The sequence below is a fragment of the Orcinus orca genome, chromosome 1 (assembly GCF_937001465.1).
Source record: "Orcinus orca chromosome 1, mOrcOrc1.1, whole genome shotgun sequence".
NCBI classification, from domain to species: domain Eukaryota; kingdom Metazoa; phylum Chordata; class Mammalia; order Artiodactyla; family Delphinidae; genus Orcinus; species Orcinus orca.
Genome location: NC_064559.1, coordinates 14280556 through 14307655, shown reverse-complemented (window position 1 = coordinate 14307655; position 27100 = coordinate 14280556). Strand labels below are relative to the sequence as shown.

General features: G+C 38.6%; 1 protein-coding gene across 4 annotated transcripts in view; it reads left to right on the top strand.

The window, feature by feature from the left end:
- MARK1 (microtubule affinity regulating kinase 1) overlaps positions 1-18118 on the top strand; it is a 144297-nt gene extending 126179 nt beyond the window's left edge. The window contains exons 14-18 of one of the 4 annotated variants that reach the window (XM_004271017.4): positions 3270-3370; positions 4649-4813; positions 5812-6063; positions 12240-12284; positions 16129-18118. In XM_004271017.4, the coding sequence (XP_004271065.2) occupies positions 3270-3370; positions 4649-4813; positions 5812-6063; positions 12240-12284; positions 16129-16483 (918 nt within the window). In that variant the 3' untranslated portion in view covers positions 16484-18118. Of the gene's footprint in view, positions 1-3269; positions 3371-4648; positions 4814-5808; positions 6064-12239; positions 12285-16128 lie in introns of all 4 variants that reach the window. The other 3 variants (XM_012533459.3, XM_049701278.1, XM_033430448.2) reach the window with 3 other exon arrangements.
- Positions 18119-27100: the final 8982 nt, after the last annotated feature.

The window sequence follows — 27100 nt, the reverse complement described above, 5'->3', positions numbered from 1 at the left end:
AAGAAATAATAATTTAAAAAGATGGAAAACTTCATATTAAAAGGTCTCAAAAGGGAAAACAGAAGGAAGAAGGAAAACCTACTCCTGGGCTCATTAAAGTGGGATATATGGATACCAAAAGCAAAGAGGAAAAACTTCAAAGGTCCCAGAATGAGACAGCAGGTGACCTTAAAAGGAGCAAGATGCAGACTGACATCTGATTTCTCAACAGTAAGATGGATGCAGGAAGATAAATGGATAAAAAAAATATATATTTTTAAAGTATCAAAAGAAAAGCACATTGAACACAGAATTTTATACCCAACCAAACTGTCATTTAAACATAAAGGTACAATAAGCATATTCTTATGAGTAAAGTGCCTCAACTCTTGTGATACAGTGACCCATTTGAAAACACTGTACTGTTTGAGGAAGTACTCTTACAGTAAGAGAAAGGTATGTCAAGTTTTGCCATAAAATATATGAGAATTGAAAGCAATCAACTAACTTATTAAAGTATGTATGTGGTAACATACACAAAAAAGAAAAAAAATAATGAAAATTCAGAACCAAAATTCTGAATAATATCCAGGAAGTGAGGATAGGGATAGAAATTAAAGGAAAAAGCATATGCCTTGGAAGGGAAGGTAGGGGTAAGGGTAAGAAATCGGTACAGTTGGCTCTCACTGTCCATCCGTGTTTGGTTGAACCTGAAGACACGGGACCTGTGGATACGGAGGGCCAACTATACTCAGCCACTTTATATAAGGGACTTGAGCCTCCATAGATCTTGGAATCCGCAGGGGGTCCTGGAGCCAATCCCCAGCGGATACTGAGGGACAACTGTAGTGATAAGCAAAAATAAATTCAGGAACTTAAGGGCAAGAAATATAAGGACAAAACTAAAATGGATAACTTTTAAACCAACAGAAGAAAAGGAATTGAGTTAGCTTATGGAAAGTAGGAAAGGAGAGAAAAAACATAAAGACACTTTAAATAGAAACATGAAATAAGGTACCAGGAAGCCCAGCATAACCTTAATTGTAAATGGGTTAAACTCCCCAATACCCATTGTCTTACACAGTTAATGGAAACCATATTTTTTTTTTAAAATATGTGATTTGATCATCACCTTCTGGTCTATGAAACAGATGTACATAACCACTTTAAGGATGAATGGATACAGACACTTACATTCCAGCTGGTCTGTTTGGAAATGATTTAACTATAATAGATTTAATACATTTTTTATAAGTAGTTTTTTAGACAAGTCATCATTTCCTCTTATCTAAACATCAACTAGAGGACAGTTTCCAGAGTGTCATCACCCCATATAACAGAAAGAAAGAATTCCATCCCCTATTTCCTGCTACTCTGCTAGATTACCTGTCATTCAACTCAACTTGGTCATATTTTCCCATGAATATTCTCAGCTGTTTCCACCCCTGTCTTTATGCAGTGCTCTTGCTTAAAGTTCCCCCTGCACATTATGAAAATCCCATTTCTATAGATCATTTCCAGTCCTGCCTCCTGGATGGAGCCTCCTAGGACTGATGTTCCAAAGTGATCTTGTTGGCCTTTCTGATTGCTGGACCACGTTATTTAGCTCGTAGCTATGTGCTGCCTTGCATTGTTCACTGTTGTTTCCCCATATTTATGTTCTCCTGTTACACGCTGACACGGTAGCTTCCTCAGAATCATTAGTGATCACGCGCATAGTGGGTATTCAAAGCATATGTAAATTTTAAAAAGGCATAAAAACTAAGGCATTGGTTTAAATTTAAACTATGCCACACTTACTTATCTTTTTTTTTTTTTTAAACATAAGCTAAAAGATTCTGGTAGAGAAATTCTTCTCTTAGCCACTTAGTATTAGCATCACTGCCATCAAAGGGACAAGGCCAGGGAGGCAGCTTGTGAGGATCAGAAACCTGGAAGGCACAGTTTTGAAGGAGAAACTGTTCACCCGTCACACTTTGAGAAGGAAAGTAATGTTACTGAAGACAGCCAGAAACGTTTTAGAGATCTCCACAGGATGTATGGTAGCATGACCTGACAAGGAATTTGTTCAAAATTAGGTTACTCATGTGACAGTTCACCCAAAACAGTGAAATTATCAGAAGTGAATATTCTTATATTGCTACATTTGGTGCCCATGGGATAATTTTACAGACTTCTAGTAATATCTTGGTGGTTTTATACTTTTCCAGGATTTTTCCCTATTTTCTGTTATTTATTTACAGGATTTTTCCTCTAAATTTTTTTAAAATAAATGCATTCGTGCATTCATTTTTGGCTGCACTGGGTCTTCGTTGCTGCGCGCGGGCTTTCTCTAGTTGCAGCGAGCGGGGGCTACGCTTCGTTGTGGTGTGTGGGCTCCTCATTGTGGTGGCTTCTCTAGTTGTGGAGCACAGGCTCTAGGCGCATGGGCTTCAGTAGTTGTGGCACACAGGCTCAGTAGTTGTGGCTCGTGGGCTCTAGAGCGCAGGCTCAGTAGTTGTGGCGCATGGGCTTAGTTGCTCTGTGGCATGTGGGATCTTCCCGAACCAGGGCTCGAACCCGTGTCCCCTGCATTGAAAGGTGGATTCTTAACCACTGCACCACCAGGGAAGTCCTCTCCTCTAAATTTTTAATCTCCAGTTAAACCTCCTCAGTAGTCTATAGGAGCAAAGTAGGAAATAATTAAATGTTCAAAAATTAGGGATTTATTAGTTAAAAAAACACACTGTATATCTGTGTAGCTGAAAAGAGGAAGTATTCCCAGGGTGGCACTGCACACAGTGTTGGTGTCCTCAGCTGGGCCTGCCTGTGACCCTGGAGCTTTGGTCTCTTAACATCACCAGTGGCTGTGGGGTTTTCCCCAGCAGGTGCAGAAGGTTCACCCACAGGCTTCCAGGTGGCCTTCCATCTTCAGGGCCCCAGGTTTCCTGTTTGTAATGATAGGGTGGGGTGTCTCTCGTGCATAGTCCCCTCAAGCTGCCTGTGCCACTGTCCTGGCCTTCTCCCTATCACCAGCTTACAAAGGCATGAATAAAACCCAGCTTTTTCCAAACAGTTGTTCACCACTGCTGTAGGACAGTGAACTAAGAAAACTGTGCGATGCTTGCTGTGCTTTGCCTTTTATTCCTACAAGGGAGAGGGGTGGGAGATAGAATTTGTTGATATAAGATTCTGATAAATTAAAATTCTACCACAGATGTTTTTCAGTTATTTGCAGCTTAAATTCACTTCTCTTGATTTTCCACAAATACAGTTAGAATATTTTAATGTGTTTTTTTTCCTTCTTAAAGAACAATGTGTATCCTGGAGGTAGCATGGCAAGAAGGAATACATACGTCTGTGAAAGAACCACAGATCGATACACAGCACTGCAGAATGGAAAAGACAGCAGGTAACTGTCACAGTGACAGGCAGGGCTACCTTTGTCATTGCTTTGCATTAGGGCTCTGGGTAAAACTCCTGTCGCTGAATGGGTCAAGACGAAAGGAAACACGAAACAGCTAGTTAGACTGCAACCAACCATTCTTACTAAGGCACCTCCTCACGTGTACCAGAATGGAGCAATGGAAAAATGTTTAGGGAAAACAGGAGATAAATGTCTTAACCTGTGACTTTTCTGAATAAAATACGCTAGTAAATAATTCCCTATAGCAAAACCTGTCATAGCATCCTAATCTGATCTTCATTATTTGAGCCTTACTCTTTTATACCCTTGCTGCTTCCTTCTTATCTTCTTCCTTCCCACCCACCCCCTATCAAGTCATCATTATATCCAAAGAATGAAGGCTTTGTTTTCCTTCCTCTAAAGAAATGTGGCCATCTCAACTGATCATTGAGAAGCATACGGTTCTCGAAGGGTTTTATTTTAAATAGTGATAAATCATATTTTATTATTTAAAAAATCTAAGTTCTTTTCATCGTGTGAGTTAAGGACTGCTCATCAGTATATGACAAAAGGACAGGGGGAGTCTTTTCTAATAAAATTCCATCTAGTTCCATCCCTAGTCATTTCAGCAAACTTGACAGACCACTCTTACACTTGTTTCCTCTCAGTTAAGAGGCATTTAAAGTAAATGTTATTATAAGGCATAGAAAGGTAAATGAATCCTCCTTGGACCTAAGATCCTTCAGGCTAGAAAGGTTGTTGGGAATTGATTTCTAACTTACTCTTTTTCCTGTACTAAATCCTAATCTGCAGCTCCTTTAGTCTATAACAGTTTAACCTATTGATTAAAGAGATGAACTAAAAGTGTTTTGATGATGTTTCCAGAGATAGGATTTTTGCTACAATTATGAATTCTTATTGAATAGCGGACAGTGAACCACAGCAACACGTCACATGCAACTGTGATTGCTGGAAAGTGAAAACTGTCTGTAATCATAATCATTTTATCCATAAAAATAATGTCATGCTTTTCAGATTCACATGTATAGAACAAGAGTGTGTGAGATCTTTTCCGTGGAAGGTGGTGGTAAATTCCCCCTGTACACTTTTGACAAGAATATTGTTGTTAGTAATAATAACGCTAATGTTGATTTCTGAGTGTTTCAGTCATGAAAGGTATTAGTCAATTTAGACTTTTAAAAATCTAGTTCTTAAATTTTAGTAAACTGTAGTTTTTCTTCTTTTTTACATTCCACGGTCTTCTCGACTGTCTTATGTTGAAAGCCTCACGGAGATGTCCGCGAGCAGCATATCCTCTGCAGGCTCTGCCGTGGCTTCCGCTGTCCCCTCAGCACGACCCCGCCACCAGAAGTCCATGTCCGCTTCTGGTCATCCTATTAAAGTTACACTGCCGACCATTAAAGACAGCTCTGAAGCTTACAGACCCGGGTAACATGCTGGTTGCATCTCATTTTGTTTGTCGTTAAAAAGAGTTTTAAAAAATGTTGCACCATACAAAAATACAAGATAGCCATCCCATTACGAGCTTTTCGAAGATTCACTGTTTGTGGCAGAGGTAAAGTTGAATTGTACCATAAACTTACTACATCCCCTAGCAGTTATCAGAAATGTTGCTTACAATTTAAATCATTTTCTGGAGGAATTTTCTTCAAGGATTTTGTTTTAAATCTCTCCATAAAGTAAAGAGTTGTTGCCAAATTTATCATTCAGTTAAATTGAGTTTTTATGGTTTAAAAACAAACAAGCAAAACCCCACGAGACTAGGGGTTGAGACCTCGTTAATCTTCTCGGCTCTGGCCAGTCACTAGTTCTTAAGAAGAACTTTTAGTTTTCCTGTCAGTGATGAAACAGATGATCATGAAGAGCCCTTTCACTTATAAAGTTAAATGACTATTTTTCTGATATTTCTGTATGTTGAGATTTCTCAAATTCAGGAAAATGTTTGATAGTGAGATTTGTTAATCACAGTGGTGGTGTCCTGTAGTAGCATTTGCTATCACTGAGGCCGAAATTATAAATAGGAAATGAGCCTTCAATTCAAAGGCTTTTTGATAAACAGTAAAATCTGTGTTCTACATTGCCGGATGGTTTTAGAGAATAGTTAAAAAAAAAAAAAAATTTGCATGCAGTGCCCCTTGTCTGGCATTCCTGCTACTGAAGAGTGTTTATCTTTGTATCCCCGTTTCAGTAATTTCTTAATTGTTAGTAACTAAATTTTTATAAAAGGCATTTAGTTTGAATCTGAAATGTCATCCGTCGCTGGCGATAACAGTAATTGCAGTCAACCCATGCATCACATCTGTGACGGGAAAGAATAGAATAGGGCCGAATAAAAGTAGCCGTGGCAATTTTCTTCTGGTTTTTAGCGTGAGTGAAACCTTTCTCTGCCAGTATTCTGAGAGATACGTCTCAATGTGTCCCAGCAGTACCGCCCAGCGCGCGCCCGCTACTTCCCCGTCTGCTCACAGTATCAGCACCACCACCCCTGACCGAACCCGCTTCCCCCGGGGCAGCTCCAGCCGCAGCACCTTCCATGGGGAGCAGCTCCGCGAGCGCCGTGGCGCTGCCTACAACGGGCCGCCCGCTTCCCCCTCGCATGAAACGGGGGCATTTGCACACGCCAGGAGGGGCACGTCAACTGGTATAATAAGCAAAATAACGTCCAAATTCGTCCGCAGGTCAGTACCAACATATTGTGGTGTTTTCTGTCCTCTAGGAATTAACAAAGAAGATTCGTTGTTTTCTTCAGTCTCTACAGTGATTTTCCAAAATGGTTTTATGACATTTCATTAGACATGCTCTTTTACAGAAGTTGGAAGAAAAAGATCAAGGAAGACATAAAGTCTGTTCCCTTAAGGAAAAGACAGAAAAACAAAAGAACAAAATGAGAATTTAAGAATACTATAGAATAGAGCAGAAAGAGCAAAACTTGACATCGAAAATGTGTGTTCAAACAAAGAGTATCCCCTACTTAAAAGCCTTGATTTAGAAAAAGGAATTAAATATGGCTTTACCTTTATCCTTCAAATAGTATTTCTTAAGAATACTCTTCAATTGCTCACTAATAATATATATATATATATCGTTTACCTTTTATTCTTCCTTATAAAAAGCCTACGTATTGGAATCACAGAGATTACTTATGTAATTTAACATCATAAAATCCTAACATCAGAACACGGTAAACACAAAACGAATGCAAGTGTAGTAACCTAATCCAGTAGAATAATGAAATTGTACCCTTTTCTAAAAATTAAGCGTAAGTGGGTAATACACATTGATTATACAAGTTGCTGAACACAGTGCAGGTTGACGTAAGTTTGGTGTGCTGTCAGGTCCTACTAAAAGCCCATGAAAGTCCCGTATGAACCAAGCCCTGTGCCAGGTGCTGAACAGGATTCAAAGATAAAGAGACAGCATCTGTGCCCTGAAGGTTCGGACAGCCCCCAAAGGATCAGACTGGACACCACCAGCCATGATATACAATGAACGTGAACAGAAAGGAAAGAGCAGGCAAGGCACTGTGGGGTTCCTGACTCGGGAGGGAAGCTCAGGCTCCGTAGCAGGCAGTTGTTTGAGGAAATAAGAAGTTATGGGTAAGAAAGTTTTGTACTTGCAGCAAAAACAGTACTTCAGTACTTAATTTTCCATGTTTTTAGTGTTCCTAGGATTTCAGATAGCGCGTGTGGAAAAGAGCAGCAGTGTCCTTAGCCTCTCACCTTTCCTTGGAGCTGTTTATAGACTCTGTTCATGGATCAGTTTGCCCAAGATCACACAGCTGAATGTATTACTTTAAACATAGCCCCATGCAACACCCATTTCTAACCGGATCAGTCTGAGATTTTGTACCGCTTGGGCAGTTACCATGACACATCGACAGAGAAAGACCTGAAAGCGCCCCCGCAGAGTCAGCATGACGGTGGGACAGGAGTGCTGGCCGGCCGTCAGCAGGGTAGTAGTTAGGTTATCAGTAGTTGGAATTTAGCTGACAATTTAAATCCATTTTTAAAATCCGGTACTTTCTCCTGGTTAATCCACGATTAATTTTAAGGTGAAGAAAAACAGGGTTTGAGTTTAATGCTTGATTACTAACTGTACATTGAGCATTGTGCAAAATATTGCTCTTCACTTTGCGATAAAAATTTAGATTCTAGAGGGAATGTAGTAAGGAACACCAGACAAGAAGATTGCCATGTAGGCATTCAACAAATGTGAAGACCTACTACGTGCCGGGCCCTCTAGCCAGCAGCCCCTCCATTCCTGCGAGTCGCTGATGGTCTCACGACACTCCACAAAGCTGAAACCTTTTCCTTATTTGGCTTCCACCCTCTCGGGCTCCTCCCTATCCCTTCTCAGGCTCCTTTGCTCGTTCTTTCGGGTCTCTTTGCCCTTCCCCCTGACCTCTAAATGCCAGCCTACCCCAGGGCATGGTCTTTGGACACATTCTCTTCTCTGGTTATCCTCACTCTCTTGGTGATCTCACTCAGGCCCATGACATGAAACTCCATCATGTGCTAACAATCCCAATTTAGATCTTTAGCCCAGGCCGCTCCTCGGAAGGGCAGACTCCCGTATCCAGTATTCTGCTCTGCCTCTCCACCTCATTGTGTAACAGACTCTCAAACAGAACCTGTCCAGATTTCAGCTCCCGCTTCTCTTCCTCAAACTGTCCCCTCTCCTCCTTTATCATTTTAGGTAACGACGACACCATCCTTCTGGTTGCTCAGACCCTGAGCCTGGATTATCCTTCACTCCTCCTTTCTTCCTACCACATGTCAGTTCCACGAGCGGTTGTGTTGGCTCTGCCTTCACGACAGTTCCAGGATTTAGCTGCTTCCAGCACTCCTACCACTGCCTTCACGGTCTAAACCACTGTTGATATTCCACGTCCTCACAGGTCCCCTAGCTTCTGCCCTTGTCCTCCTGTTCACAACAGTGTAAGTCCTCAATTTAAACTCCTCAGCTTGGGGCTTCCCTGGTGGCGCAGTGGTCGAGAGTCCGCCTGCCGATGCAGGGGACACGGGTTCGTGCCCCGGTCCGGGAGGATCCCACATGCCGCGGAGCGGCTGGGCCCATGAGCCATGGCCGCTGAGCCTGCGCGTCCGGAGCCTGTGCTCCGCAACGGGAGAGGCCACAACAGGGAGAGGCCCGCATACCGCAAAAAATAAAAAAATCCTTAGCTTGCTTTTCATCTCACTCAGAGTGCAGTTCAGAGCCTGCCAGTGGTCTCCATAGTCTGGCCACCCGTTCCTGCTCTGACCTCATCTTCTCCACTCTTTCCCTTGCTGGTTCCCCACCAGCCCCAGAGGGCACCTGACTGTCCTTGGGCACACCAGGCACACTTGTTCAGGATTTCATACTCAGCTGATACCCGCGTGGCTGGCTTCTACACCTCCTTCAGGTCTTTGCGGGACTGTCACTTCCTCAGCGAGGCCTTCCTGAACCCCATGTTGAAAATCATCCCCTCCCCCTCCCGACACTCCCTGTTCCGGCTTTATTTTTCTCTGTAGCACTTAACACGACCTGAGATAGTATGTTTGCTTTACGTAGTTGTTCCTCGTCCACCTCTGCCGAGGAGACGTGCTCCGTGAGAACAGGGGTTTGCAGTTGGCTCGTTGGCTGGCTTTGTTTTGTGCTGAATCTCCTGCGGAGCAGTGGGTGCTTCTTCTGCCGCGTACTGTGGCACTCAGTAAACATTCATCTACTGAGCGGACGAGTAGTGTGGAAGACAGTTTAAAAAGTAAACAAATAAGCTTGTCATACATTCTGATAAGCGCTCTGAAGGGGGCAGGTCCTGAAAGAGAGAACAAGGTTGAGGGAATAGGAGTGTTCAGACCCAGCCTGTGAGGGGAGCTAGCGTGGAAGTTTCTAAGGTTCCACCATGCCCTTATCGCACTTTGAACAGTGTCATCTAGTAGACGGTTTTGGCCGGGGGGCGGGGGGGGGCTTGGTGGGGAAAGAAGGGAGGGCGGAGGTTGTTTGCTGTTCTTTGTCAGAAATTAGAGAGGGTTTTTTAATGTCTTGATTTTTAACATATTTTAATTAATTCTGGATTTGGTGAGAGAAGAGAAAAAATGCTCAGTTCTTCTCCGAGGCCACTTGTCACCCTGCGAACAGGTTTGGCTTTACAAGTATGTCTGCGTTCGCAGCAGTGCATGAGGGTAGCATTTTGTGGCTCAGGATGGCACCATCTAATACCCTCCGACGACTTAATGCGGGAAGACAAGCAAGCATGGGTTTCCGTCCCGGGGATGAACCTGCTGAGCTCTTTAGCAGCCGGCAGACGGGACGGGCAGCTGATCTTTCTGCATTTGCGGCGTGTTGAGCTTTCGGGGGCTGGAGGCTTAAAGATAAGCTAGAGAACCTCTCAGTGCCTTATTATTTAACACTCAACTCAGCCGTCAGGTTATCGTCCTTCCCACTGGTCTCGTCCTCTTAATTCCATCCTGGGTTCAAGGCCGGCCTTTCTCTCTGTTCCCTTTGCCTTCCTCACTTCACTCTGCCTAAAGCCTGAAGAAATGGGGCCGCACGCTGACGCCCCCGTGGGACTCTCACCGGCACCTGGGGTGCTGGGGGGGCAGGGCTGGCTCTGAGCACAGTGCAGGGGCCAAGACGCCTCCAGACTCGGGGACCAGCTAAGTCCCCAACGTGCCACTGAAGGCGTTAAAAGATGAAGAAAATAGGATTTTATAGGGGAAAAAAGTAAAGGAATTTGGGTTATTAAGCTTTAAGAAAAGAAGGATAAAGAATAGTCCAGAGTTAATCGTTCATGTATTTGAAACCCATTATCACAAAGAAGAAACCAGCTAGTAGTTCTCCTTGGCCAGTAAGAAGCTGGACACCAGAATGGCCACATGAGAGAGTTGTTTTCTGGTTTTAAGAAAGAACTTTCTAATTAGGAAAGCGATTTACACTAGACTAATCTGTCAAGGGAGGATGTAGACGTACTCTTTCCAAAGTCTTTTAAATAGCATTTAGAATGATATGCTTTGGATCAGTGCTATATACCTACTGTACAAACAGGAGATTGGATCAAACCTTAGGATTTTTTAACCATAGTTCTTACATAGGGAGTAACCTGATTGGTTCAGCTGATTATATATAAGATATTTGGCTTTCCTTTAAGTTTTAAATATTGGAGAACCATGCTTCACTGCATTTGCTGTTACAGCCAGCGGCACGTTCTGTATCCCTAGATGCTTCCCACCATGGCTGCTGGGAGCTGACTCAACTGGACTATTTGAAACCATTGCCAAATAGCAGAAATTCTTCCAGTCAGTGTTCCTAGTGGCATCCAGGAAGGCAGGAACAGAGTATGGGAAACGATGTGACGAGTCAGTTGCTCTTTCCACAATTAACAGCAAGGGAAGTAGCGTCTAAGGGGTGTTTCATTCCTAATGCTTACACTTGGGCAGGAGTCTGCTAGCAGTGATTCATAAGGCAAAGTATAAATAGGACAGAAGAGTCCAGTGAGACGTATGTCCCTTCCTGCTAAAGGAATTTTATCTTAGCAGCAGGAATCCACAGCATTATTATCTTTCTTGCCCAGCTGGTGGACTGCCCTTCAGTACATCTACATGTAACTCAAAATATACATTTCACTTTGAGCCTGCTCAAAAAATGTTTCGTTTATTTCAGTGTGCTATAATAAAAATAGGTTTGTGTAGATGGCTTTGAACTTTTATTATACCTCCCAATGAAAATGCTAGTTATTAAAAATAGAAATTTAAGAAACCCCATTTGAATGTGAGAATGCATCTTATGATCCTTTTTAATTCAGATAGGAAAATGGTTTTTACATAATATTTTTGTCAAGAAAGCCCTAGAGTTAAAGACCCTGAGAAGCATATAAGGCATTCATATTTTTGACCATGAGTTGAAGTTTTAGAGCTTATTGTACTGCTGGATTTTCTTAATTTGGGGAACGAGGAAGGTGGCACTGATTTTATTCCTGTTGCATTTATTTTACGTAAATAATATAAATGTTACTGGAATGGTTAAAACATTAAGAAAGTGTGGACTTAAGGGTTTCAGTTGGTGACTTTTCCAGCTATTTAATAGTATTTTGCTATCACCAGCCTTCTCTTAATCTATTTAAACTGGTTTATAACTTGATACTCCTATGTTAGATACTTAATTACCTTTGAAAATGACAGTTAAAATTTTGGCAGACTTCAAAAATACTAATTACATTCAACAAAAGAACAATTAGTGGAGTTTTCCTGGTTTTACTTCACAGGTGGATGTCCAGGTAAGATCAATGTTTCTGTTTAAGTTTGAATTCATGTCTTTAGACTCACCTGCTTGGATAGGCTGTTTGGTTTGCTATAATATTTTATCATGTGCATGAATCATTAGCATAACTTCTGAAATAAGTTACTTGCATATTTAAAAACTAGTATTTATTTTTAGAAATACTTATGTGTTGAGCTTTATTTCTAACTGCAAGATTAATTTATATTTTTCTAAATTGAGCGACTACTCAAACTATGTTTAATAACCATTATGAAGTTAAATCTTGCTGTTGATAATTATTAAATAGTTTTGACTTTAGATTGACCTAAGCTAAACCAAGAGGTAAATTATGACTTTAAAATTGTGGCTGGGAATTGGAAGATCACGTAAAAATCCTAAACCATCACCTAGCATCTCCTCTATGACAATATACCCAGTAGACGCTCAATAAATGGTAGTCAAGTGTGGTTGTGATGAAAAACATAAGAAATGGTATTAGACTGACTAGTCATAGAAATCTGTCATGCTAGAAGTTTATTTTAAAATCATTTTAGATGTAGGTTTTCTTGGTATTTTTTTCACTTTTATCATTAAATCTCAACCTTCACTTTGTTTTGAGGGATCCAAGTGAAGGCGAAGCCAGTGGCAGAGCCGACACTTCAAGGTGAGGAGCCACTATTAATACTTCGCTGCTATAGGTCCCTGTGTGTGAAGACGTACTTTTGAAATACTTACAGCGCTTAATAAACATGGATAGAACTAATAACTAGATAGTATGTGTATTTAAAATTTTATATTGGTATGGGTTTTCCTAATGTTGCCTAGCATTTATTAAGTTTATTAACTTTAAGTTTGTGTTTTCTAAACATTATTTTGAATTGTATGCTTTATAGCCTTTCTGTCCTTTAAAAAACATGTCTTCGCAGAAGAATTAATAGATTAAAATGTACTGATCCTTTTCTCACTAAAATGATGTAAATAAAATCAGTCTTGGGACTTCCCTGGCAGTCCAGTGGTTAAGACTCTGCACTTCCACTGTAGGGGACACGGGTTCGATCCCTGGTCGGGGAGCTAAGACCCCGCATGCCTCGTGGCGCAGCAAAAAAAAAAAAAAAAAATTAGTCTCAGTCAAATAATGCAGAACATGGAGGTTACCAAATACATAGGAAGATGTGATATTAGTAATATATTTTAGGGGACTCTTCATTCGTGGACCACATTTCAAAACTCTCACCCTGCCGTACTTTATGGGTTACTTGACATTTAATACTGGTTGTGTATTCGTTCTGGCAGCGGGTCTCAAACTTGAGCACATTCAGAATCAGGCGGAGGGCTTGAGGAAGCAGGTGGCTGAGCCCCACCCCTGGGGTTTGTGACTGTCAGGGAGGGGCACTGATGCCGCTGCTCTGGGGCCCACGTTAGTGACATGTTAGTACTTGTGTTCATATTTATAAATGGGAAATTTAAGAAACGAAGGCATTCAATTATTTCGAGTGTACACCAGCATTAAGGGGTCCAGTATAAGTCTCAGAACCTTAACAAGCAGTTCCTCAGTAGGACAGAGGCCCAGCTTCACTCAGGGATTATATTTGACCAGCTAAACACAAGCCTCAGTTTAATTTCTCCTTTTTACAATTATTTGAAACGTAAAACACAGTGAGCTATGGAAAGACTTTAACGGGCATTCCTATGTAGTCTTTTTATTTTACGAACTGTGCTGTATATATGTTTAGTCATAGTCGTTGAAATATTTCTTTTTTGAGTTAGGTACCTGAATCACCATAGTAGGGAGCCAAGGAGAGGCAGGACAAATATTTTTAATGTCCTTCTGCCTATTGAGTAAACATGCAGGACTCTCGTTTTCAACTCCTCCCTCACTTAGTCTTGAGCCCCCTTCTTGCATCTCATCCTGTCTTTCTACTCGATTTTCCTCTGAGACATTTAATCGTGTGTAGGGTCACAAGTCGCTCCTGATGTTGCAGTTAATCTGCATGCATTTATCTTTTTAATGTGACTACGTGTCTCTTTTGTTTGGTCATGGTTGAATTTTGCTTTTTGTTTTTTTGTCTGTTTGTCTGTTTTGCTTTTGAGCAAACTTATTTGATACCTACTATCTATAAGGTACTGGCTGCTCATTTAATCCTCATAACAACCAAGTGAAAAGTATCCATTTTACAGATGAATAAGCAGTAAGGAGCATCGCGGGGACCAAACCAGTTACAGTGAGGTTCTGTCCTTTCAGAGGGATGGTTGGGCACGGTGGTGAATAGCAGACCGCGTGGGCGTTGGCTGTGTGGTACCACTTACCTCGCTGTATAACTTTTAAGAAAGTTACTTTAACTCTTTGTGCCCATGCGTCCTCATTCTGACTGCCTCCTAGGGTTGTTGTGAGGGGTAAATGAGTAAATAATACATGTTAGGCACTTAGAACAGTTCCTGGTACCTAGTAAGTACTCAGTAAATGTTAGTGGTTACTATTGGTGTCAGTATTTCCAGGCACTTTCTACAGTTAATGTTACCAGTGCTGATGCCTTTGAGATACAGGTAGAAAAATATCTTGTATGTGCCTGTTGTCTTAAGGTCACCAGGTTTCCTTGAGGGAATGGAAGGAAAACTATACTTGGAATGAAACATCTGATTTCTAGTCTTTGCTTTCCAACTCATTAGCTCTATGACCTCAGGAAAGTAATTTACATTTCCTAGCCATCGGTTCTGTTTTGAAAATGAGTGTTCAATCAAGTGATGTCATGGGTGCGTCCCCACCCTAGCAGGCTGATTCCATGGCCCGCATTGTACACGTGGTCCCAGTGAATGATACTGGTCGGATCTGCACACCCAGAGGCCTGTGATGCCATGGCTTAGATTCAGTGAGCAAAAAAGAGAATAATAGAGAAGCCACGGAGATAAATGCTCTCCATACTTTGGAAATTTATTTTCTGTACTTACTCCTTTCCTGCTTTTCTCAAGCTTGCATAGTTGGCAGAGCTCTGTCAGCCCAGATATCTAGGAATGAGGAGGAAAGCATATGTAAATGTATACATAAAAATCGATACATATAAATGTATACGTGAATATACTTTATATGGTAGTGATATAAAATCTATAAACAGATACAAAATATTTATATAGTAGAATATAAACTTTCAAAGTACATCATATTTTTCTTTAAATCACATGTAAGTGAGATAGATTAACAAGTTAAAATTGTAACATCTGTGGATAATTGCTCAACAAATTTAATTACAGCATCTTCTGAATCATAAGTAATCTATGAATTTTACCTTTCTTGGATTATTTGAAGTAGGTTTTCTGATACTGTATTATTTATGGGAGACCTACAATAAGGAAAATCCAATAAGGTTCATTCATTTAACAAATACGTGTTAATCATCTACTGTTTGCCTAGCACAGTTCTAAATGTCCGAGATGTATCAGTGAACAAAACAGACAAAACTCCTTACCCTCCTGGCCTTTGCAATCTAGCGGTGGAGACAGACAATAAATAATAAACATAATAAATGAATTAAATACTATGTAAGAATGTGATAAGTACTGTAGAGGAAAAAATAGCAGGGTGAGGAGGTTGGCCATGCCAGTGTAGGAGCTGGGGGTGCAGTAGGGTAGTGAGGGTAGACCACATGGAGAAAGTGAGCAGAAACTTGAAAGAAGTAAGGGAGTGAGTCATGCATCTATGTGAGGGAAAAGCATTCGTGGCAGAGGGAACAGCCTGTGTTAGAGCCATAAGGCAAGAGCATAGCCCGTATGTTCGGAGAATAGTATGGAGGCCAGTGGGTCTTGATGGGCATGAGCAAGGAAGAAAATAATAGATGAAGGGTTGGGGTTGGGAGTTGGAGTATAGGTCCTGTGGAGCCTTGTAGATTGTTTTAAGGATATCTTTAGCAAAACGTTGAAATCATTAGAACTGATGTCTACGCTTCTGCGTGTGGTGTGGCCTGACGTCTTCACCCCATTGCAGTACCACGTTCTTTCACAGCATCATCAGGTACAAGTAATCCCTCTGTAGCCATTACTGCTCTCCTTGTCCCCAGTCCTTCTCCTACCCAAAAAAGGTAAAAAAGAAAGGAAATTTTTCATTGTATTTCAAAAATGTGTATTTATAAGCAGCATGCTAGTGGTATCCATTTTGTATAAATGTACAGAAAATGGAGGATCTGCATTTTCCAACTAAAACGGAGAAATATGGAGGAAAAGTACTAAATTTTTTACTTTGGGATGCAAACTTATTTCCCACAAACAAATATTTTTAAGAAAATGTGCTATTTTAAATGGAAGATATTAATAAAAGTCAAAACAGATGGCGTCCTGGAGTCTGGTTTTTGTAACAGCAAGATGATACAAATCTTTGTATCTGCTTGAAGGTAGTCTGCAAACTGGGTAGTTTTATTAAGCACTGGGTTATGACCACTTAGATTTTATGTGTGTTTTGATTTCTTTGCTGAATGGAATTTTTGTTTTCATTTTTTTCCCCCTCTGTCCTCTTATTCCAGAAGTACAACAGGGGAACCAAAAGAAAGAGACAAGGAGGAGGGTAAAGATTCCAAGCCACGTTCTTTGCGGTTCACGTGGAGTATGAAGACCACTAGTTCAATGGACCCCAGTGACATGATGAGAGAAATCCGGAAAGTGTTAGACGCAAATAACTGTGATTATGAACAAAAAGAGAGGTTTTTGCTTTTCTGTGTCCATGGAGATGCCAGGCAGGATAGCCTTGTGCAGTGGGAGATGGAGGTCTGCAAGTTGCCACGGCTGTCCCTCAATGGGGTCCGCTTCAAGCGAATATCCGGGACTTCTATTGCCTTTAAGAACATTGCATCTAAAATAGCAAATGAGCTTAAGCTGTAAAGAAACTCAAATTTATACAGGATCAGGGAAGATACATCCATATATGAGGTACAGTTTTTGAATGTACTGGCAATGCTTAATGTGATCGGCCTGTGAATCTCCCCATGTAGATTTTGCCCTTACTGCAATAAGGTTATACATAGTTATGAACTGTAAAATTAAAGTCAGTATGAACTATAATAAATATCTGTAGCTAAAAAAGTAGGTTCACATGTACAGGTAAGTATATTGTGTATTTCTGTTCATTTTCTGTTTATAGAGTTGTATAATAAAACAGATGATTGCTGAAAAACCTGTATAGTTGTCTAGATTTCTGCACGTAAATGTACGTTTGATGCTTTGAGTTGAAAATGTTCTTTCTGTTATTTACATTCTGGTGGGTTTTTTAAATTCTTACCTCCATCATGCAATTTTAAAAATTGAGAGTTGTGTCCAGAATTAAAAGTGCACAGAAATAGTCTTTACAATTATAGCATGGACTTTTTAAAATTATTTTTAAATCATATTTAAATTTAAACCAGAAGCTGATAAATAGATCAGCTTTATTATACACAGAACTACTCCTGCTTATCTTTGCTCTTATCCTTGTTATCAGACAAGGTTTAGTTGAGAAGATACAAAATGTTTACAGTGTTGGCACTTAGCGTTTTTAAAATAAAGTACGTGAAAATAATAATAGCTTTGCCTTGAGCTGACTAAGAAGTACTGGGGAAGAAGTTAAACCTACATCAAATTTCTTTTGAACTTTAAAGTATTTTCTGGCCCACTGCTAATTGTAGCAGCAAAATTTAAAAGAATCAGTACTTCATCTGGCTATTATAATGTAAAATGTCACTTAGGTTTGCTCCCTTCCAAATCCCACAGCATTAATTGCGGAAGTACAATAATATTGGGACTGTTTCATAGCACAAACTCATCTTTACAGTGTTGATCAATGCATCAGTTAAGAAATAATGCCACCTCAGGAATTAACTGGCATTGGGAGCATTTGCCTCATGCGCCTCCCAGCCTCTTCACCCACCCCCGGCACATATCTGTCATTACTTAAGAGACTTCCGAGCAAAACATGCTATTTATAGCAGTATATTATGGATTTACGCTTATGTGGTTGTTCAGTTGGTTCCCATGTGACCTGTTTGTTTTTAATATTTTGCCAGATTTCTTGTATTTATTCCACATCATTGTGCCTATAATGTGCAGCTTTGTAATTGACATTTGCCTACTTTTCTTTCATAATTAGTGATAGATGCGATGTAAAACCACTAGTAAAGGTACATTTTAATACTTGTTATTTTCTACTGAATTAGCCTTGGAGGTTGACTGTGCAATGTTATTTAATGTTGTAATTACTGTAATATCAGCATATGGGCCCCATCTTCACACTCCTGAGAAATAGAAAGTGTATTCCAATTTTATCAGTTTAAAGGAAAATAAAGCTGTGATTGAATACTGTAATTCTAGCCTACATTAGAAAGCTCTAAGCGTAGGTGATGTGCCATTCCATGATGGCTTCCAGACTAGGGTGATCTGTACTGTACTGTGACGTAGCTTTCTTCTGTAAAGTTCTGTTCTAAAATGAAGTGTATTTTTGCCTTAGCAAAGGATGGTGTTTGGAAAAAAAAAAAAACCCAACAACTGTGTAGCCCCTTTTTAACCTAGTGTTCATTCAAAACAATTGATGCAAATCTTTATTCACCTTCACTGGTGCACACTGAAATTTTACTTGAACAGTTCTCATAATAAAGCACTTGTCTTTTGCTCTTTATCAGAATGTGAATTACCTGTTTTCTAGGGCAAAAGTATTCTGTATGGGGAGTTTATTTTGTGTGTGCTAAATTTAGTTGATGGGGGGAAAGCTGTGTAGGTTTCCAAGATGTCATTATGACAAGAAAAATTTAGTCTTTTTTATTGGAGTTCCTATCAATTAAAACACTTTTTAAAAAATAGACATGCCTTTTCCAAGGCAAAAAACTGATGTTTCGCATTTTCTCACTCTGATTCTGTGTTTGTGGGCAAGGAATTTTACTTCAATATTTTTTATGAACTAGAAATGAAATCTTAATATTCACTTTAGATTTTCCCATTTTATATGGCGACATAACTTTTTTTTTGAAGATTTAGAGGAATTTTATAGTATGTTTGCATAAATAAATACCAGTTTATGTTCACTGGCTATGTGATATCAGGATTTCCTTCATTTCTGTTTAAGTATGATTTGCTATAACATCCCTAATATTAAATTATTTTGTAGAGACTTGGGCACAGTATTTAATTTGATAAATAAAAATTTGGTAAATAATAAGTTGAAATACACTCTAGAATCTTGACCCAATAAGATAGACCTTGATTTAAAACCCAAAAGACCTTATTGTGAGGTGATTTTCACCATTGGTACCATTTCACAATGTGGACAACAAAATGGCATGTGATGAGTGAGACATCAATTTACTATAAATAAGTGATTTACAGCATGTGTCAATGAATCAAGATCTCTGCCTTCATTTTTAAAATACCTATTGAGGTACCTACTGTGCCTTAAGGTATATAAAGGAATTGTAAAAGAGGGTTCCTACTTCTCCAAAATTTTGGTCCATTTGGGAAGACAAAATCTAAACATGCACAAGGCAAAAAAACACACACTCAAATAGGAGACAGCGAAAGTGCTCAATCACAAAGAATAGCTGCTATAAGAATTCAGAGGGGGCGAGTGCTGTATGAACATGAGAAAGGAAGGAATTCGAGGATGGATAAAATTCAAGGGGCAGAATGGAAGGAACATGTGAGAAAAGGTTTGAAGTTAATAATGGCTGTAAGACACATGTGAGAAATGAACCACTTGTTCTAGGGAGTTGACAGGGTTCACCTAAGTTGATGGATAGACGATTATGTAAAGCATTGATTGGCAGCCTCAGCTTGGACTTGACCTGTGGTCAGAGGGGAGTAGTTAGGGCTTTCGAAGCCCAGGAAATACCTAATAAATTGGTTGTAAAAGAAGAGCAATTCATTAATTCAGCAATTTTGTCAAGTACCAACATACATCAGATTCTAGGTTCTGGGAAAACAGCAGTAAAAAAAAAAAATCTGTTATAGAAATTTGTGGGATGATTGAAGGCCAGATAGAGCCAGGAAGATCTTTTCAGAGACTATTAGCAATAAAGCATGTATGAAATAGTCTAGATAGAGGTGGTTAACACAGGATCAAAAGGAACGTATATTTGAGAGACCTTTCAAAAGGTGCATCAACAAGATAGCATGAGTAGGATATGGACTATAAAAGGGAGGAGTGGGTGGCACAGAGAGCTTCCTGGCATATGATTCAGGTTTGCAGCTTGCATATGAAGACTTCCACTTTCATCTAACATGGATAACAAGTACTAGAGTTATCCTTCCACCTAAAACAAGAAAAAGACAAAAATACATGAAACAACAGATTCATACAGTGTTTTCATTTTGATGAAATGTTTTCAGGACATTGTGTATCAGTCAATGGAGGACAGTGATCCCTAAGAGGAAACACATGAACTCGGGGACTGACCCAGCTGTCTGCCTCAGGAGAATTTCTGGGCAGTGGCATATGGAGGGGAAATGCAGTGGAAGCTCCTCATTAAGGAGTCAGAGCTGAGAGACCAGGGAGACCAAGACAGCTAAAGTCTGGAGGGGAGAGAGCTGTACCAAAACCCCAGAGATATGCAGAGATTGGTGCATGCATGTGAGAAAACTGCATGAAGCCAATGAAAGAACCACCTGAAAAATTGGAACAGTCATCAAACTGCATACAGAAGTAGTGCCTGCTCCAGTCAGCCACAGTGAAAAACCTCATAATTCATGGGTCAGTGGGTACTCAGTTTTGCCTAAGTAGTTGGAACCAGTTAGCCCTGGATTAAATACTGCATTGGTCCTGCTTAACAAAGTTTAACAAGCAATATCCAGGAGAACTATTTCTAAGTAACTTATGTTCCAGAACAGACCTCAAGAATATTAATAGGAATACAAAGTGTGCATCACCTGACATGGTAATAATATTCACAATATCTAGCCTCCATTCAAAAGTTTTCCAGCATGCAAATATTAATATTCTAACTGAATTATTGTAAAAAATTAGATCATATATTTATATAGAAACTGGTCTACATAGCATTTTTAATACAATTTTTTTAAAACCAGCATGGTTAAAAATTAAATATTTTTTTCATTCATCTCATTGGTCTGTAACATCATTGCATTTTCTCTGTATGTAACAGAACAGCCTGTGCTCCGCAACGGGAGAGGCCACAAAAGAAAATTAGTAATATTGCAGCCAGTACATATTTCAACTTTTTTCAACACGCTTAGCACATACTGTATGTTATGGAAATAAGTCCCCAAAAACTGTTTGTTGATATGGAATATCATATGTAAAAGACATCATCTTTAAAAAAAAAAAAACTTAGATAACTAATGCTCAACTGTATTATTATTGCAAACAGACATGTTCTGTAAAATTTCCTAAATAATTGCTTCTCACTCAGCTTACGCTCAGTGGTTTGAATGGTACATTTGATGGTACACTCACTAAAATTTCTGTTAAAAGAAATTTTAGTGATATTCACTTTGAATTGAAATATGAAGTTGAAAAAAGCTGAGGAAGACTAGTCTCAGATCATCTCTAGGTAAGTTATTTTAACTTAGATGGTGTCATGGATATAATAAAGCAAGTAAAACAATAGAAAACCCCACCTGTTTATTGTGAGAAATCAAAATTTTTTAAACATATGTCCAAGTCATGTCTATTTATATATAAACAAAGCCAACTAAAGTTTACTGTAGATTCTCAAAATGCTAATTTTATTAAGGTGGAACCTGAGTTATATTGGGTTGATTATTTTTCTTTATGCCATCAGTAGTTAATTTATTCTACATGAGGCATTCTGAAGTTTGATATCACCATAAACACTTTAGACAAATTTTTCAACCCGCATAGAAATTTGTATAGATTATTGTTATCCATGTCTAGATTAATTGATAATAAACTTAGTCCAAGAATCAAAATATCATGATTGAAAGGCTCTTATAATGCCAAATCTAAGCTATCCCCCAAAACTGGTCATGCTGATGCTGCTTCAGCAGAGACAAGGCTAGCCTGCCCTAAATATTTGCAGGTCCAGACACAGAGTAGAAGACCACATCCCAAAGCACACCCCTCTTCTTCCCCTCCCTTATCGCTCCCAGCTTCATCCTGCACTGGGAAGTGCAAGCACATGGAGAAATGAATCTGCATGTATTTCGTTTAACCAATTATGAGTAATAAATCTATTATTCAGCCCACTCTTCCATGTTTTGATTTTGCAAAATGTTCAGCTTAAATCTAGATACACTTCCCATGGTACACATTAATAATGATAGCAACAACAAAACAAAAGGAAGAAGGGAAAGTTTACCTGATATAATGTTTCATTAGTGAACTCATGCTAATTGCTAATAATTATCTTTCATTTTCATTCCCAAGTAGTTACTTCCTAAGTTGCTGAAAGATTTTTCCTGAGATCAGTGTTTACCTGTTAGAGTAGTGTCTTAGTGCCTCAGTTTTTTCTTCGCTCAGTTTTGCAACGGACATTTATAGCAATTCAGAAATTTCATCTGTTGAGATGTCCCTTGAATGTTACCTGTCTATCCAAGAGTCATAAAATATAATAGCAATAAAAATCTTATACTCTATCCTGTTTAAAGAAATAATAAAGCCTTTTATTCCTTTTCATAAAAGTGACGTATGTTCAAAATTTTTAGAAAATATTGATAAGCTGGTTCTTGTTCAAGATGGTGATGTGGGAGGAATATGAACTCACCTATTTCCATGGATACACTGAATCTACAACTAAATATGGAACAATATCCTTTGAAAGAAATCTGAAAACTAACAACTTGTATACACTGGGCAAATGAGGAAAAAACCCACATGAAAATGGGTAAGAGAGGCTGATACAGTCCCACAATAAACCCCACACCATTGCTCAGCAACTCATAATCAAGAGGGAGCACAACTCCCAGCTACTCCTGAGTAGCAAAGAGATTGAATCTCACATCTGGCACCCCAAATTTTAAGACCTGAAACCATAAAACTAGAAGAAGACGTAGGTGGTAAACTCCTTGACTTTTGTCTTGGCAATGATTTTTTTGTTTTGACAACAAAAGCAAACATAAATGAATGGGGTTTACTATATTAAACTAAAAAGCTTCTGCACAGCAAAGAAAACCATCAACAAAATGAAAAGGCAACCTACAGAACTGGAGGAAATATTTACGAATCATATATCTGGTAAGGGGCTAATATGCAAAATATATAAAGAACTCACACTACTCAATAGCAAAAAATTAAAAATTAATAAAAAACAATTTAAAAATCAGCATTCTCTGAATAGACATTTTTCCAAAGAAGACATATAAGTGGCCAAAAGGTATATGAAAAAGTGATCAACATGACTAAAAATCAGAGAAATGCAAATCCAAATCACAGATATCACCTAACGCCAATTAGAGTGGCTATTTTCGAAAAGACAAGATAACGAATGTTGGTGAAAAGGTGGAGAAAAGGGAACGTGCACTGTTGGTAGGAATGTAAATTGATGCAGCCACTATGGAAAACAGTATGGAAGTGCCTCAAAAAAATTAAAAATAGGGCTACCATATGATCCAGCAATTCCACTTTTGGGTATTTATCTAAAGGAGGGAATGGGAAAAGGTATTTCATGAAAATGGAAATGAAAAGAAAGCTGGGGTAGCAATACTTAGACAAAATAGACTTTAAAACCTAGGATATAAGGACTTCTGTGGCAGTCCAGTGGTTAAGACTTTACCTTCCAATGCAGTGGGTGCAGGTTTGATCCTCGGTCAGGGAGCTAAGACCCCACATGCCTCATGGCCCAAAACATAAAACAGAAGTAATAGTGTAACAAATTCAATAAAGACTTAAAAAAAAAAACAAAAAAAAACTAGGCTATAAAAGAAACAAAGAAGGGCATTCCATAATGATAACAGAATCAATCCAACAAGTAGATAAAACAGTTGTAAATATATATGCACCCAACAAAGGAGCACTTAAGTATATAAAGGAAATATAAACAAACATAAAAGAAGAAATTGACAGTAGCACAATAATAATAGGGAATTTTAACACCACACTTACATCAATGAACAAATTATTCAGACAGAAAATCAATAAAGAAAACACTGGCCTTAAATGACACATTAGATCACGTGGCCTTAATAGATACATAGAGAACATTCCATCCAAAAGCAGCAGAATATGCATTCTTTTCAGAGCCCATGGAACATTTTCTAGGATACATCACATGTTAGGCCACAAAACTAGTCTCAATAAATTTTTAAAAATTGAAATCATGTCAAGCATCTTTTCCAACCACAACACTATCAGACTAGAAATTAACTAAAAGAAAAAAACTGCAGAAAGACAAATATGTGGAAGCTAAACAATATGCTACTAAACAATCAATGGGTCACTGAAGAAATCAAAGAGGAAATCAAAAAATACCTTAGGACAAATAAAAATGGAAACACAACAACCCCAAATCTATGGGGCACAGGAAAAGCGGTTCTAAGTGGGAGGTTAATGGCAATACAAGCCTACCTCAGGGAACAAGAAAAATCTCAAACAACCTAAAATTACACTTAAAGGAAATAGAAAAAGATGAACAAAAGTATCCCAAAGATAGTAGAAGGAAAGAAATCATAAAGATCAGAACCAAAAATAAATAGAGACTAAATAAACAACAGAAAAGATCAATGAAACTAAGAGCTGGTTCTCTGAAAAGACAAACAAAAGTGATAAGCCTTTAGCCAGACTCATCAAGAAAAATAGTGAGGGCACAAATAAATAAAATCAGAAATGAAAAAGAAGTTACAACCAACACCACAGAAATACAAAAGACCCTAAGATTACTACAGAAAATTAATACCAGTAAAATGGACAACCTAGAATAAATGGATAAATTCCTAGGAACATACCATCTCCCAAGACTGAATCAGGAAGAAATAGAAAGTAAGAACAGAACAATTACCAGTATTGAAATTGAATCAGTAATATTAAAAAAAAAAAAAACAAACAAAAAACTCCCAACAAAGAAAAGCCCAGAACCAGAGGGCTTCACAGGTGAATTCTACCAAACATTTCAAGAAGAGTTTGCACCTTTTCTTCTCAAACTATTCCAACATATCAAAGAAGAAGGAATGCTTTCAGAACTCATTATATGAGACCAGCATCACCCTGATACCAAAAAAGGTATCAGACAAAGACACCACAGAAAAAGAAAATTACAGGTATATATCACTGATGAACATAGATGGAAAAATCCTCAATAAAATATTAGCAAATCATTCATGAATACATTAAAGGGATCATACACCATGGTCAAGTGAGTTGTATCCCAAGGATACAAGGATGGCTTGATATCCACAAATCAATCAATGTGATACACCATATTAACAAATTGAAGAATAAAACTCATATGATCATCTCAATAGATGTAGAAAGAGCTTTTGACAAAACTAAACATCCATTTATGGTAAAAACTCTCCAGAAAGTGTGCATAGAGGGAACATACCTCAACACAATAAAGGCCATATATAATAAGCCCACAGTTAGCATCATACTCAACAGTGAAAACCTGAATTTTTTTCCTCTAAGATCGGGAACAAGAAAAGGAAGCCCCTGGAAGCCCCTTCTCACCACTTTTGTTCAACATAGAAATGGAATTCCTAGCAACAGCAATCAAACAAGAAAAATAAATAAGAGGAATCCAAATTAGAAAGAAATAGGTAAAAGTATCACTGTTTGCTGATGGCATTATACTATATAGAGAATATCCTAAAGATGCCAGCAAAAATACTATTGTAACTATTAAATGAATTCAATAAAGTTGCAGGATACAAAATTAACATACAGAAATCTGTTGCATTTCTATACACTAACAACAAATTGTCAGAGGAATTAAGAAAACATTCCTATTCACAATAAAAGAATAAAATACCTAGGAATAAATCTAAGCAAGAAGGTAAAATCTGCACACCAAAAACTATAAGACCCTGTAGAAAGAAACTGAAGACAACACAAACACATGGAAAACTGTACCACGCTTATGGATAGGGAGAATTAATGTTGCTAAAATGATCATACTCTCAAGGCAATCTACAGAGTCAGTGCAATCCTTATCAAAATACCAATGGCATCTTTCACAGAACTAGAACAAATAATTCCAAAATTTGCATGGGAACACAAAAGACCCCAAATAGCCAAAACAATCTTGAGAAAGAACAAAACTGGCTGTATCAAACTATAGACGCTGTTTAGTTTACATCCTCCCTGATTTCAAACTACAGTAATCAAATTACAAATCTACAGTAATCAAAACAGTAAGGTATTGGCACAAAAACAAACACATAGATCAATGGAACAGAACAAAAAGCCCAGAAATAAACCCACATGTATATGGTCAATCTGTGACTAAGGAGGCATAAAATGGGGGAAAGACAGCCTCTTCCATAAATGGTGTTGAGAGAACTGTACAGCTACATGCAAAATAATCAAACTGGACTACTTTTCTTACACCATATACAAAAATGAACTCGAAATTGATTAAAGACTTAAATGTAAGACCTGAAACCATAAAACTTCCAGAAGAAAACATAAGCAGTATGCTCTAAAGTGAAATAAGCCAGTCACAAAATGACAAATATTGTATGATTCCACTTATGTGATGTAGCTCATAGTTAATTTCATAGGGACAGAAAGTAAAATTATTTTCAGGGGCTGGAGGAAGAGGAAATGGAGAGTTGTTGTTTAATGGGTTTAGAGTTTCAGTTTTGTAAGATGGAAATAATTCTGGAGAATGGTTGCACAACAATGTGAATGTACTCAACAACACTGAACTCTACACTTATAAATGATTAAGATGGTCAATTGTATATGCATACCTTAGCACAATTAAAAACAAGAACAGCAACAACAACAAAGGGCAGAAATAACCCTAGCTCATAAGAGTCATGCCCTCACTGTAGGTATGCACATATTCTTAATTATTATTGTTTTCTAAAATCAGCTTGGCTTCATTTAGCAGGCCTCTTTCAATGTTTTCCTTTCAAGATAGGTGATTCCAAATTTGTATACTTTCAGGTAACTTTGTGTCTTAAAATTGCCTTTTGTCCTCCCTTTAGAGTGGACTGATTTGGGGGAAAGAATACCTGGCAAGTACTAGAAAACATGATGTTGGAGATTCTTCCCCAGTGGCATTTCAATTTCACTAGCATCAAAATGGTCTCTGTTCTCTCTCTAAAACAACAGTCCCCCTTTTCACTTTTCCTACAGCTGTTTTTCAGCTGTTCTCTCCAGCAAATGAAAAATGGATTCTTACTATTGTTATTATTTGAAAATTAAATGACCTCCAAATAGATATGCAACAGACATATTTTTTTTCTTAGCTACTTGTGAAGGGGCTGGACAGGGTGAAGTAATCCAAGCACTTTTGCTTCAGATGTCAAGTACAAAATGGGATCTAAAACTTGAGCAGTAAATTAATGCTTTCTTTAAACTGCTTCTTTTAAAAGTTATGATCCTGTTTGTTAAAGGGA